Source organism: Chiloscyllium plagiosum, unplaced genomic scaffold (genome assembly GCF_037043375.1).
Source record: "Chiloscyllium plagiosum isolate Xiang-an unplaced genomic scaffold, Cpla_swu_hap1 HiC_scaffold_19, whole genome shotgun sequence".
NCBI classification, from domain to species: domain Eukaryota; kingdom Metazoa; phylum Chordata; class Chondrichthyes; order Orectolobiformes; family Hemiscylliidae; genus Chiloscyllium; species Chiloscyllium plagiosum.
This window is the reverse complement of record NW_028270157.1, coordinates 69,950,662-69,965,352: the sequence shown is the minus strand read 5'-3', so window position 1 is coordinate 69,965,352 and position 14,691 is coordinate 69,950,662. Positions and strand designations below refer to the sequence as shown.

Below are 14,691 nucleotides of genomic sequence, written 5' to 3'. Positions count from 1 at the left end.
GGTTACATCCTAAATGTCCAGAGCCTCCTGTTTGAAAGTCTCCTACTTCCTATACCAAAGCTGTTGCACAACGCTGAGGCAAAAATGACTATTATTTTGAAGTGGCAGTTAAACCAGACCCTCTGAACTGGAGGCTTGATTTTTCCATAGTTTTAGAGTATCTGTGTTTAAATTCCATCATGGACATTGGCGAATAGCACAGGGTAGTGGGTAAATGGAACTCACTGCCTAATAGATGGTTAGAGGTGGAAATTACCACAATATATAATAAGTAATTTGATGAACACTTGAAAAGCTACGTGTACAAGGCCACAGCCTAAGTGTTGGAAAATGGGATTAGAATAGGTAGGTGCTTGTAAGCTGGTATGGATACAATGAACTGAAGAGCTTCTTTATGTTCTGTACAACGCTATGAGTATATGAAGGTAAATAATTTGGATTGGAAATGCACTGGTTAATAGGATAATAGGTACAAATTCAATAGTAGCTTTCAAAAAGGGAATGAAGTAAATACTTAAAGAGAAACATTTGCATGGATAGGAGGTAAAAGAGAGATGGAGTGGTACTAATTAAATTGCTCGTCCAAACTGCTGGCAAAGACTTTGTTATTCTACGTGTTCAGTAAAAGGGAGCCGGAAGCTGTTGGATTGTTGCAAGTATCCAGTATGGAGGGAAAGCTGCTGTTTTTATCCAAGTCTGACTCCAGCTCCACACCAATGTGAAGATTGGTGTTTAATGATTTTCTCAGGAACTAAGGATGGAAACAAATGCAGATCTTGTGACATATGTTCACAACCTGTGAATGAATGTGAGAATTAATTGTGCTGAGATCTGGATCCAATGGACCTGATGCAATACTGAGCCAAATGGACCAACGTGATATTCCATGGGCCCATGCTGCAACATGGAAGCCTCAACAACAGTCAGCACCTTCAGGAATTTTAAAGAAGAAACTGGAGATGGGAGTAACAACCAACATTGTGAGGCAGAAAGGGATGAGTGTGCAATAGATCAGCAGCCCAGTGAAGTAGACTGAGAGGTTACAAGTAGATCAAAGCTGGGAACTAAGTACTCACGGGTATGTGACTTTTCAAAAGGACAGAGACGAAGGAAAGGGCGGTGAACAACATTGTTAGTATGGGATGGAATAAGCAAGAAATAATCTTGGATTAGGTGGACGTGAGAAATAAAAAAGAAAGAAGTCACAGATTTTAGTAATCTACAGGCCCCCCCCAACATAAACTATATAAAGGACAGAGAATAATACAAAAGATAATGAGGGAATGTTAAAAAAAAAGCACACTACTCATGGGTGACTTTAATCCTTATGTAGGTTGGGACAATCAGATTGGCAGAGGTAGCTATGAAGAAGAATTCAAAGTGCATTTGGAACAGTCTCCTATAACAATATTTGGTGGATTCAACCAGAGCTCACATTATTCTGATGATGTATACACATGTCAGAATAAAAGATCCCCTCAGAAACAGTGACTATAACATGATAGAATTTATTATTCAGTTTGAGAGTGAGAAACCTTGTTCGGAAACAATTGTGATAAGTACAAATAGGGATATTATAAAGAAATGAGGGCAGAGCTGGCTGGAGCGGACTGGAGAAGAGGTTTAGCAGCAAAGACAGTTTTGAAAAAATGGTAGATATTTCAGGAAAAAAAAGGTCATGGCTCACAAAGAAGATGTATCCTAGTGAGGAAAAATGATTCTAGGAAGGGGATAAACCAACCATATTGGAAGAAGAGAAAATATGCAATGTGGCAAATATCTGTGGTAAGCCAGAGGAGTGGGAAGCTTTTAAAAACCAACAAAAGATCACCAACAAATTGATAAAGAGGGAGAAGATAAGCTATGATGGTATACTTTTACAAATAATATCAAGATGGACAGGAAGAACTTCTTTAAATATATAAAAAGTCAGCGAGAGGTCAAAGTTAATATAGACCCCTTAGAGAATGAGTCTGGAGAAATAATAACAGGGAACTGGGAAATGGCATAGTAGCTGAACACATACTTGCATCAGTCTTCACAGTAGAAGACACCAATAGTTTTCCAATTATATTAAATATTCAACAGGCAAAAAGAGCAGAAGAAATAAATACAATAACTATCACTAGAAATAAAATGATAGGAAAACTAAAAGCCGTTAAGTCCCGGATGCATCCTAGGATATTAAATGAAGAAGCTACAGAAATACTGGATGCAATAGCAGTAGCTTTCTAAAAATCTTTAGATCCTTAGAAAAGTCCCAGAGAATTGGAAAACTTACAATGTAATACCTTTACTTAAAAAGGGAAGGAGACAAAAAACAGGTACTGCAGGCCTGTTGACTTAATGTCTGTTATTAGGAAAATGTTAGACTATTCTAAAGGACGTAATAGCAGAGCATTTAGATATACATAATATGACCAAGCATAGTCAGCATGGCTTCACGAAGGGGAAATTATATCTGATAAGTTTACTGAAATTTTTTGAGATGGCAAAAGCAGGATAATTAATGGGGAAGCAGTGGATGCAATATAATTAGATTTTCAGAAAGTGCTTGATAAGGTTCTAAACACTAGGCTAGTTAAGATGATAAGAGACCATGGCAGTGGAGACCATTAATATGGATAGAGGATTGACTAACTAATAGAAGACAGATAAAGGGACATTTTCAGGATGGCAACCTGTAAATAGTGGTTGCAATGATTTACAATATATATTAATGGCTTGAATGAGGAAAGTGAATGGACTATAGTGAATGGTGTAGCCAGTCAGCATCACTGTGAAGCAGACTGGTATAGCAGACCTGCAGGAGAAGGGTAGTGGCAGGAGATAAAAACAGCTGCATCAAGCCCTTTCAACCTACTTCTCCTGGTCAGAGCTGAAGTATGATGTTACAGAAAACAGGTTACTGTTGGGTGGGTACTTAATCCATGTCTCTTTTCATTGACCAAGTGGCTTAAATCAGGGACACTATTACAGCCGAAAGGGTGAAGTTAAGAAATTCACTTATAAAGTAATCAAACATCCAAATTAATTGTGTGAATAGAATAGAGATGGTTGTGCCTATGTGTGCCTATGTTCGGGCACAGGCCCTTCCTGAAGAAGGGCCTGTGCCCGAAACGTCGAATCTCCTGTTCCCTGGATGCTGCCTGACCTGCTGTGCTGTTCCAGCAATAAAGTTTCAACCTATGTGTTGCAAGTATAGTATGTGGGAGCTGGTGGATGTTTGTGACCTACAGTGATCTGAGCTGCATCAAGCGTTGGCTGTTTGAGGAATGTCAACTCAGTTGATGAACTGGAATCCGAGCTGCAGGTACTGACACAACAGGGAAAGACAGAGAGGGGTGACTGAACACTGTGCTTCAAGAGGTATTCACATCCCTTAGATTACATACATAAAATTTAGTATATGGAGGATGTAACTGAGGCAGGTATAGGAATCCAGAATTTAACTCTGGAGGAACCTCAGCCATTGCTCTTGTCCAATAGGTATGAGATTCTTCTTCCTGAAGTAGATGAGAGCACAATCTCCAGGGATGACATATGAACTGAATACAGCACTGTCATCAAAGCACTATACTAGTGAGAGCTGAAAAGCAAAATGTAGCAGGAATAGGAGATAGTACATTAACGGGAATAGTTACCGGTCTCTTCAGCAAAAGACAGTATCCTGAAGGCAGTGCTACCTACTACCAAGGTTCAGGACATTCCTTCTGGGTTGGAGAGAAATTTGGGAGTGGGAAGGGAAAGATCCAGTCATCCTGGTCCACGTAGGTACCAATGATGTAGTTAGGACTAGGAGAGAGGTCTGCTGAGGGATTACGAGCAGCTTGGAGCTAAATTAAAAAGCAGAACTACAAAGATAATAATCTCCATTACTACCTGAGCCAGATACAAGAGGGTAGAGTAAATAACATTCAAGATCTAAATGAGTGGCTCAAAGATTAGCGTGGGAGAAATGGGTTCCAATTAAGGTGGGACAAGGACTGGGAAAAGAGAGAACAGTCCCACTTGGACAGGCTTTATTTTAACCATACTGTGACAAGTGTCCTCATGAATTGAATAACTAGGACTGTACATAGGACTTTAACTAATTAGTGCAGGTTCAATTGAAGGGAAATTTTAAATAACAAGAAGAAATGAGAGATGAGAGGTACAGGGTAAGAATGATCAAAATTTGAGAGGGAGTGGCAGAAAATATAAGCAGAAGAAATTAGAACCTTAATAAATAGCAATGGCAAAAAGCAAAAGCCTAAGGTTCTTTATCTGAATGCATCAATATTTGTAACAATATAGATGAGTTGACGGCACAAAGAGAAATGAATGAATATCTTGATAGCTATTACAGACATGTGGTTGCAGGGTGACCAAAACTGTGAACTCAATAGTCAAAGGTACTCAACTTTCTGGAAGAATACATATAAAGGAAAGGAAGTGGAAAAGCATTAGTAAAAAGGAAGGTATCAGTACAATGTTGAGCAGTGATATAGATCATGAGGTGGGATCAGTTGGGTGGAACAGCAAGGGGAAAAACTCATAGGTATGAATTGTCTATAGACCCCTGAAAATTTGTTTTACTGTAGGATAAAGTATAAACCAGATAATAATGGAGGTGTGTAAGAAGAGCACTATTATTTGTATGAGTGATTTTAATATGCATATTGACTGGACAACTCAGATTAACATAGATGAATTTCTACAATGCATCATGAATTGTTTCTTAAGAGTAGTACATTGTAGAACGTATGCAGGAACAGGTTATTTTAGATCTAGCGTAAGTAGGAGTAATAAGAGATCTTGCAATGAAAGATCCTCTAGAGGATAGTGATCACAGCATGGTAGAATTTCAAATTCAGTTTCAGGGAGAGTAACTTGGGTCTCAAAGCAGTGTGCTCAATTTAAATAAGGGCAATTACATAGGACCTGATGTCCTACATCCAACAATTTTAAATGAAGTGGCTGCAGAAATAGTGGAGGCTTTGATCAAAACATTCCAAAACTCACTGGGTCCATTAGGAGTCCAGTGGATTGGAAAACTGCTAATTTACACTTGTGTTCAACAAGACAGGGAAACAAAATGCAGGAAATTATAGGCTTGTTAGTCTAACATCTGTCATTAGAAAAATGCTAGAATCCATTAGTAAGGAAGAAAGAGTTAGACAATCAGAAAAGCTTAACACAATCAAACAGTCAACATGGCTTTGTGAAAGGGAAATCATGCTTGGCAAACTTGCTAGAGTTCTTTGAGGGTACAACACACAGGTGATAAAAGGGAGACGATTAAATGTGGTGTATTTGGATTTCCAGAAGGCAGTCAATGAGGTGTCACATAAAAGTTTATTGACAAGATCAGAGCTCACAGTATTGGGAGCAAAGTGTTTACATAGAATGAAGATTGATTAACACAGAAAACAGAAAGTCTGGATTAATGGGTTTCTTTTGAGATGGAAAGACATAATTAGTAGAGTGCCACAAGGATCATGGGACCTCTAACAAAGATATTTGTGTCATCTATAGCCATGGGTGAGGTGCCAGAGGATTGAAGGGTGGCTATTGTTGTGCCTTTGTTTAAGAAAGGCTGCAAGTCAAGTCTGGCATCTATAGACTTGTGAGTCTGACATCAGTGGTGGATAAGTTGTCGGAGGGGATTCTGAGAGGTAGGATTTACATGCATTTGGAGAGACAAGGACTGATTAGGGATAGTAAACATGGCTTTGTGGTGGCAAACTGAGTCTCAGAAACTTGATTGAATTTTTGAGGATGTATCCAAAAGGACTAAGGAAGGCAGAGCGGTAAATGCTTCTGCATGGACTTAAGTAAAGCCTCTAATGATGGTAAAGGTAGATTAGTAAAGTTTGATCACATGACATCAGAGAGAGCTTGCCGACAGGATACAAAATTGACTTGTCTGTAAGAGATGGAAGGTACTGGTCGAGGGTTCTTTTTCAGACTGGAGGCATGCGACCAGCTGTGTTTTGCAGGGATCTGTGTTGCTGTCGTCATTGGCATAAACAATTTGGATGAGAATTTAGGAGGCATGATTACTAAGTCTGCGGATAACATCAAAATTGGTGGTATAGTCAACAGTGAAGAAGGTTAGATCTTGATCAATTGGGCCAATGGGCTGAGGAATTTCAGATGGAGTTTAGTTTGGATAAATGTGAGGTATTTCAATTTGATAAAACCAACAAGGGCAGTACATATACAGTTAATGGTAGGGCCCCGGGTAGTATTGTTGAACAGAGAGACCTAGGGGTTCAGGTACATTGTTCCTTGAAAGTTGCACCACAGGCTGGTTAAGAAGGCATTTATCATGCTTGCCTTCATTGCTTGGGTGTTTGAGTATAGGAGTTTGGCTATCATGCTGAGGAGGTAGAGGACATTGGCGAGACCACTTTTGGAGTACTGTGTACTGTTCTGGTAGTCCTGCTACAGGAAGGACATTATTAAATTTGAGAAGGCTCAGAAAAAATTTACCAGGATGTTGCCAAGACCGGAGGGTTTGAGTTGTAAGGAGAGGCTAGATAGGCTGGGAGTTTTTCTCTGAAGCATCGGAGATTGATGGATGACTTTATAGAGGTTTAGAAATCATGAGTGGCACAGATAAAGTGAATAGCAAAAGTCTTTTCCCTATTGTGGGTGAGTTCAAAACTAGGGGGCATATTTTTAAGGTGAGAGGAGAATGATTTAAAAGGGACCTGAGAGACAATTCTTTCAAACAGGGTTGTTCATACATGGAATGAACTGTCAGAGGAAATGGTAGATGCAGGTACAGGTAGGAAAGTTTTAGAGGGATATGGGCCAAACACAGGCAAGTGGGACTAGTTTTAATTTGGGAAACTTGGTTGGCATGGAGAAGTTGGACTGATGGGTCTGTTTGTGTGTTGTATGATTCTATGACTCAGTCCTAGGGCCTCAATTTGTTAATATCTATATAAATGACTTGGAGGAGGGAGCAGATTGTAATGTTTTGACATTTGCTGATGCTATAAAAATCGGCAGATGGACACATTGTAATAAGGAGATAAGGAATATGCAAGGGGATATAAACAGTTTGTGAGAATGGGAAAACATGGCAGATGGAGTTTAATGTTGGAAAAATGAAGTCTTGCACTTTGGTAGGAAGAATGAAAAGACAGATTAATATTTAAATGGACAGAGATTCCATAAAAGTGCAGAGAGAGGGATCTGGGTGTTCTTGGCCATGAAATACAACATTTTAGCATGCAGATTCCAAAGGGACTGAAATAACCTGTACCAGTAACACACTCCAAGAAGAAAGGAAAGAAGAGAAAGAAAGGAAAGGAAGCAAGGTTCAAATTTTTAGGGTCTTTCATGATCTTAGGATTTCCCAAAGTGTTGTACAGCCATTTGCAAATTTTTGAAATGTAGTCATTAGTGTAGTGCAGAAAAAATACACTAGAGACTGCCCATAGCAAACAGTAATGAAGTACTTTCAAAGATATCCTCTGTTACTCATTTCTGTGGCTTTGTGAATCATACAATCACTAGCATGGAAAGTAGCCATTTGGCCCATTGGGTTGGCATTCACCCTCTGGACAGCATCTTACCCAGACCCAGTTCCCAGCCCCCTCCTCTCTCCCCTCCCCGTAACCCCAAATTTAGCATGGATAACTCACCTAGCCTGCACAACCCTGGACACTACGGACAACTTAGCAAAGCCAATGCACCTAACCTGTATCTTTTTTGGGATCATGGGATAATAAATTGTAAAAAAAAGTGGTCATAAACATAAAGGTTTTATTGTGGAGCTTTTCTAGTAAATTTGTTTACTTTATATTTGGTATCACTTACCCCTGCGTAAAACATCTTATTCCTAAATCGACTGTTAAATCGTTCTGGATTTGCTTCTAGAAAAATTGGGAAAAATACAATCAGTACTCAAGGCCATCGAAACAAACATTCTCAATTAGACACTGATGAACAGAGAAACAACTGCAGTGAAGATTGGAATGGATTTGATGGAATTCGGACCCAAAGGGTTGCAAATGTTCTATTGTTGAGTACTTTTAAGTTTAGGATAGACAGATTTTTGGTCGCTTGTAGGATTGGAGGATATGGTGAGCGAGCAGGAAAATGGAATTGAAGTCCTTATCGCAGCCTGGTCACACTGAATGGTAAAGCAGGCTTGATGAGCTGAATGATCTATGATTTTTCTATATAATCTCCCATTTCTTGTGTTCTTGTAGACTCTAAACAATAATGACTATATTGTCTTCTGAAATCAGTATTTAATATTTCTATTCTTTCTCTGACCACAGCTGAACCATATACATGATGAATTTTTCACTCACCTGGCAAGAAGGACCTGTACAAGAAGGACGGGTTGCATCTGAACTGGAAGGGGACCAATGTCCTGGGTGGAAGGTTTGCTCGAGTAGTTCGAGAGGGTTTGAACTAGTATGGCAGGAGGATGGGAACCTGAGCTGTATACTGGAGGTGAGAGTTGATGCTGATGAGGCAATAGCAAGAGGTAGACCAGCTAGTGGGAAGGATTTTCCTGGAAGGAACCAAGGGATCGGTTAAAGTGTGTTTGCTTTAACACAAGGAGTATCAGGAATAAAAGTGATGAATTTAGAGCATGGATCAGTACCAGGTGCTATGATGTTGTGGCCATAAAGGAGACATGGGTTTCTCAGGGCAGGATTGGTTGCTGGATGTTCCAGGGTTTAGAGCATTTAAAAAGACTAGGGAGGGGGGAAAAAGAGGAGGGGGTGTAGCACTACCAACCAGAGAGGGTATCACAGCTACAGAAGCTTCAATCGTCGAGGAAGATCTGCCTACCGAGTCAGTATGGGTGAAAATTAGGAACAGCAAGGGAGCAGTCACCTCATTAGGGGTTTACTACAGGCCACCCAATAGCAGGAGGGAGATTGAAGAAAGCATAGGTCGGCAGATTTTGGAAAAGTGTAGACGTAGTAGGGTTGTTGTAATGGGTGACTTTAACTTTCCCAATATTGATTGGAACCTCCTTCGAGCAGAAGATTTGAATGGAGCTGTTTTTGTAAGGTGTGTTCAGGCCGACGAGGGGAGAGGCCATTCTAGACTTGGTGCTCGGAAATGAGCCGGGGCAGGTATCAGATCTTGTGGTGGGAGAGCATTTTGGTGATGGTGGGAGAGCATTTTGGTGATAGTGACCACAACTGCCTCACATTCCACATAGCTATGGAGAAGGAGAGGATTAGGCAAAATGGGAGGATACTTAATTGGGGAAGAGGAAACTATGATGCGATTAGACATGAGTTAGGAAGCATGGATTGGGAGCAATTGTTCCTTGGTAAAGGCATTATAGACATGTGGATTCTGTTTAAAGGACAGTTGTTGCAAGTGATGAATAAATATGTCCCTCTGAGACAGGCAAGAAGTGGTAAGATAAAGGAACCTTGGACGACGAGGGCGGTGGAGCTTCTCGTCAAAATGAAAAAGGTAGCTTACATAAGGTGGAGGTAGCTAGGGTCAAGCTCAGCTCTAGAGGATTACAGGCAGGCGAGGAAGGAGCTTAAAAATGGTCTGAGGAGAGCCAGGAGGGGGCACGAGAAAGGCTTGGCAGAACAGATTAGGGAGAACACAAAGGCATTTTACACATATGTGAGGAATAAGAGGATGGTCAAAGAAAGAGTAGGGCCGACCATAGGGAACTTGTGTGTGGAGTCTGAGGAGGTAGGGGAAACCCTAAATGAGTTTCTTGCTTCTATCTTTACGAAAGAAACGAACTTTGTAGTGAATGAAACCTTTGAAGAGCAGGTGTGCATTCTGGAATGGATAGAGATAGAGGAAGCTGATGTGCTGAAAATTTTGTCAAACATTAAGATTGACAAGTCGCCAGGCCCAGACCAGATTTGTCCTCGGCTGCTTTGGGAAATGAGAAATGCAATTGCTTCACCACTTGCGAAGATCTTTGCATGCTCACTCTCCACTGGAGTCGTACCTGAGGATTGGAGAGAGGCAAATGTAATTCCTCTCTTCAAGAAAGGAAATAGGGAAATCCCCGGCAATTACAGACCAGTAAGTCTCACGCCTGTCGTCTGCAAGGTGTTAGAAAGGATTCTGAGGGATAGGATTTATGACCATCTGGAAGAGCATGGTTTGATTAAATGCAGTCAACACGGCTTTGTGAGGGATAGGTCATGCCTCACAAACCTTATCGAGTTCTTTGAGGATGTGACTAGAAAAGTTGATGAGGGTCGAGCTGTGGATGTGGTGTATATGGGCTTCAGCAAGGCATTTGATAAGGTTCCCCATGGTAGGCTCATTCAAAAGGTCAGGAGGAATGGGATACAGGGGAACGTAGCTGTCTGGATACAAAATTGGCTAGCCAACAGAAGACAGCGAGTGGTAGTAGAAGGAAAATATTCTGCCTGGAAGTCTGTGGTAAGTGGTGTTCCATAGGGCTCTGTCCTTGGGCCTCTACTGTTTGTAATTTTTATTAATGACTTGGATGAGGGGATTGAAGGATGGGTCAGCAAGTTTGCAGACGACACAAAGATTGGAGGTGTCGTTGATAGTATAGAGGGCTGTTGTAGGCTGCAGCGGGACATTGACAGGATGCAGAGATGGGCTGAGAGGTGGCAGATGGAGTTCAACCTGGATAAATGCGAGGTGATGCATTTTGGAAGGTCGAATTTGAAAGCTGAGTACAGGATTAAGGATAGGATTCTTGGCAGTGTGGAGGAACAGAGGGATCTTGGTGTGCAGGTACATAGATCCCTTAAAATGGCCACCCAAGTGGACAGTGTTGTTAAGAAAGCATATGGTGTTTTGGCTTTCATTAACAGGGGGATTGAGTTTAAGAGTCGTGCGATCTTGTTGCAGCTCTATAAAACTTTGATTAGACCGCACTTGGAATACTGCGTCCAGTTCTGGTCGCCCTATTATAGGAAAGATGTGGATGCTTTGGAGAGGGTTCAGAGGAGGTTTACCAGGATGCTGCCTGGACTGGAGGGCTTATCTTATGAAGAGAGGTTGACTGAGCTCAGACATTTTTCATTGGAGAAAAGGAGGTTTGAAAGTGGACTTAATTGAGGTATACAAGATAATGAGAGGCATAGGTAGAGTCGATAGCCAGAGACTATTTCCCAGGGCAGAAATGACTATCGTGAGGGGTCATAGTTTTAAGCTAGTTGGAGGAAAATATAGAGGGGATGTCAGAGGCGGGTTCTTTACACAAAGAGTTGTGAGAGCATGAAATGCGTTGCCAGCAGCAGTTTTGGAAGCAAGGTCATTGGGGACATTTAAGAGACTACTGGACATGCATATGGTCACAGAAATTTGAGGGTGCATACATGAGGATCAGTGGTCGGCACAACATCATGGGCTGAAGGGCCTGTTCTGTGCTGTACTGTTCTATGTTCTATGGCCAATCTAGCCTTGCTGGTGCTACCTCTAATAAAGAAAACCCAAAAATCAACTAGTCGTTCAACATGGAATGAGTACCACCCACAAGACTTAAAAGTCCCCGTGAGCTGAGAAATTCAGTTCCTCCAGTGCAGCCTCAATAGTATTACTGTCCTTAAACAAATTGAGAATCAGGAGACACAGTTTTTAAATGGTTTGTAAAAGAAGCAAAGGCAATGTGAAAAAATCTTGTTCACTTAGTGAGTAGTTAGGAATGCACTGTCAGGAAATGTGGTGGAGCCAGGTTCAATTGAGGCACTTAAGACAACATTGGACATTAGTTAAATAGAAATGATGTGCAGATTTATGGGGAAAAGACAGGAGATTGATACAAAGTTCAAAGATTCAGACAGTCCGGATAAACTCAAAGAGCCAAATGGCCTGCTTCTGTATTGTAACAATTCTGTAACTCTGATTCCATGTGAGTAAATGTGTACGGATGTGATGGCCTGTGTGCATGTGTTTATAAATATGAGAGTGTATGTGTGTATGTGTGTTTGTATGTATGTGAGCATGACTGTATGTTGAGTGAATACACATGAGTACGGGTGTTTGCATATGTGAATATGAGCATGTAGGTGAATGGGTTTGCGAGTATAAGTGTGTATTCATGAAGGGATTGCACGTACCCCGAGATTCATGGAATTCCAGTGTCACATGGGCATCAAAACCCAGACTGAAGTAGTTGTTAAACACAGTAAGTGGGAGCTGTGAGGAGGAAAAAGAATCACTGAGTGAGTACAGACGTACAAGTTACGTGGTAAAATCCAGCTCAGAAGTGAACAGCTTTATCCACAACCTAGAAAACTTGACAAAAAGCTGACAGCCCCCAATATCAAAAAGCATAACCGGGGAACCGCCTCCATTAATGGACTGTGACCCAGGCTGCTGTTCAAAGATGACTAAGTTATTATTATTGCTGTCTCTGCTATTGCTCTGCTATTGCTATTGATTGCTGAGTCTTAGAACCAAGAGATGAGTTTCTGAAGCCTGGGTTCACAGCGTCTAGTGCAACTGTGAAATATGAATTACTTACTGTGATCAAGAAAGGCAGCTCTGCAACTTCCAACTGTACTCTTTGCTGTGCACTCTGTGCATCTCACAGGAGGACAAAACTGTGTATGTGGCCATTCTCTCAAAAGCAAATCTCCCAAGTACACTTGCAATTATCAGGCAGAGGTGAATTCATTGGCTCAGGTTGATTTGAAGGATGAAGAGGTTTGCATTCACAACAATGTTCTTGACGGTGAGAAAGGTGGAACCAGAGCAGCAGCAGGACACCCAAAGCTCCACATCAAGGACCTGTGGAAGCTTGACATGAAGGCCGTAAGCATTGATTCTTCTATTCAAGAGAACTGGCTGTGGTAGAGGGAAATGGTGATGTTACCTCTGGACTGGCATGAACCACCACAACCAGCAGTGGTACAGCTGTATGGCCAATGGGTTCCAGCACTGAAAGTAACAGCTCACAACAATTCCTGATAACCACTTCCTTTGCAGCACTTGTAAAAGAACCTGCCTCACGTTTGTAGGCTTCTTTAGCCATCAGTAAAACTGCAACAGATGAAGCTACCCCAGGTTCACTGGATTTGTTCAGTGCTCATCGTCTTATGGTCCATCGAGGATGCTGATCTTGACCTGAATTGCAAAGCTTTTCCTGGTGATTTGGAATTCCTGTTTTCATTTTCCATTCCCACCCCACACTAATTTATCCCAGCGAGTGTCACAAGCAGTTCGTAGGCAAGGAGAGAAAGGTAGGTTAGGACTTTAAGATCAGAATTCCAAGGTTGTATGAAACAACAAGGTTTCAACAAACCGGCAAAAACTACCATGCACAAAGAACCATTTGAACTTTCCAAAGATCTTTCTTCTGACATCTTATACACTTTAACGACTTAATACTACAATTAAGCAAAGGAATGGAGACTCTTAATTATAGTGCTATCAGGATCTTGAAGTCAAAACATAAAATCATTAGAGTACATTTCCCAGTCTGAAACTACAAAGAGTTCAATACTCCTTACTGCCATGTAATAATAGGTTCATTCTCTGGATGCTGCATGGCACAAAGCCTGCAGCTTAGCCTTCGAAGTGTAATGATGATAAACATCGCAGTAATTATTAAGAACATCAGTTCAGATACCAATAATGTCCATTTGTTACGGGTGGTGGTTATGCAGGAACCTAAACAGGAACTGAGCCTGTGGTTCTACACTGAACACTCAGTAGCTGTGCTATTCTATCTATGTGGTGTGCCACTGTTCTGTGCTCATGTACAATATGAAGACATGGATTGTATCATGTACTGGGAGATCGTGTGGCACAGAGGACTGTTGAATTTCAATCAATAGTTAGACAATTTTTAGTACAGATGGCTTATCAAACTCTTCAACAGAACTGCCTGAAGGAAAGCAAGTCTGTTTTCATTTGTGGTCCAACACATGAAGTGTTTTAGAAACTCTGTTTGCTTTGGAGAGCACCAGGTCTCCATTGCAGCATCCTTGAGGATTGCAAGTCCCCATGTAATTTGTTGAACTACTGAATACCAGGCCTTTAACCCCACAAAATAAGGCCTGATGATTTAAATGTGTATTGAATCTGCATACAATTAACTTTGCCACATTAGATCAAGTGGACATCTTTACACACCCTTCTCCTTTTGCAAGGGTTCCAAAAAGTAAAGTTACTCAGATAACATGAAGGGTAGATTTGGTTTAGATCATAGCATAATGTGTAGGGCTGCAAAGTTAATTTCAATGTCTTTCCCTATCACAAGCATATCTCAGTTGGACAAACTGTCTCCTCAAATATTTACCTGCATGTGCCAACTGCTCACTTTCAAAACATATGATTACCAAAGGATCGCTAGTTGACTACACAATTGGTCTGTAGTTATCAACTATCCTGTGGCATCTCTGTCCTCTGCTAGAACTGGCCATCTGGGTCAACTGATGTTGCCTCCAGATTCATTGTGGCTATCTTCTGTCATGCAATGCACAGATGAGGTAAGCCCCGAGGAAAAGTGTGGTGACCTCCACAAAAACAAACCAGCTGTTTTCTTAGCTGCTGCATGAATATTTGGCAAAGCCTGTGTCTGTGTTGAAACTAGACATTCACCAATCAGGCATAAAGATTACACTAGCATCCAGTAACAAATTGACATTGATCTGATAGAGCAACATATCTAAAGGTTAGAATAGTGGCAACAGATACATTCATGCAGTTAGCTGCAGAATTATAGTGGTGACATTTTGAATGATCAAGTCTACTGTCTGA

The 14,691-nt window shown here is 41.1% G+C and overlaps 1 protein-coding gene across 6 annotated transcripts in view; it reads right to left on the bottom strand.

Annotated features, from left to right (window-relative positions):
• Positions 1 to 14,691, bottom strand: part of dgki (diacylglycerol kinase, iota) — a 254,803-nt gene that overhangs the window by 88,237 nt on the left and 151,875 nt on the right. For all 6 annotated transcript variants that reach the window (XM_043708940.2, XM_087997517.1, XM_043708943.2 and 3 more), the window contains 2 exons: positions 12,045 to 12,123; positions 7,816 to 7,871 (listed from right to left, as the gene is read on the bottom strand). In XM_043708940.2, the coding sequence (XP_043564875.1) occupies positions 7,816 to 7,871; positions 12,045 to 12,123 (135 nt within the window). The remainder of the gene's footprint in view (positions 1 to 7,815; positions 7,872 to 12,044; positions 12,124 to 14,691) is intronic.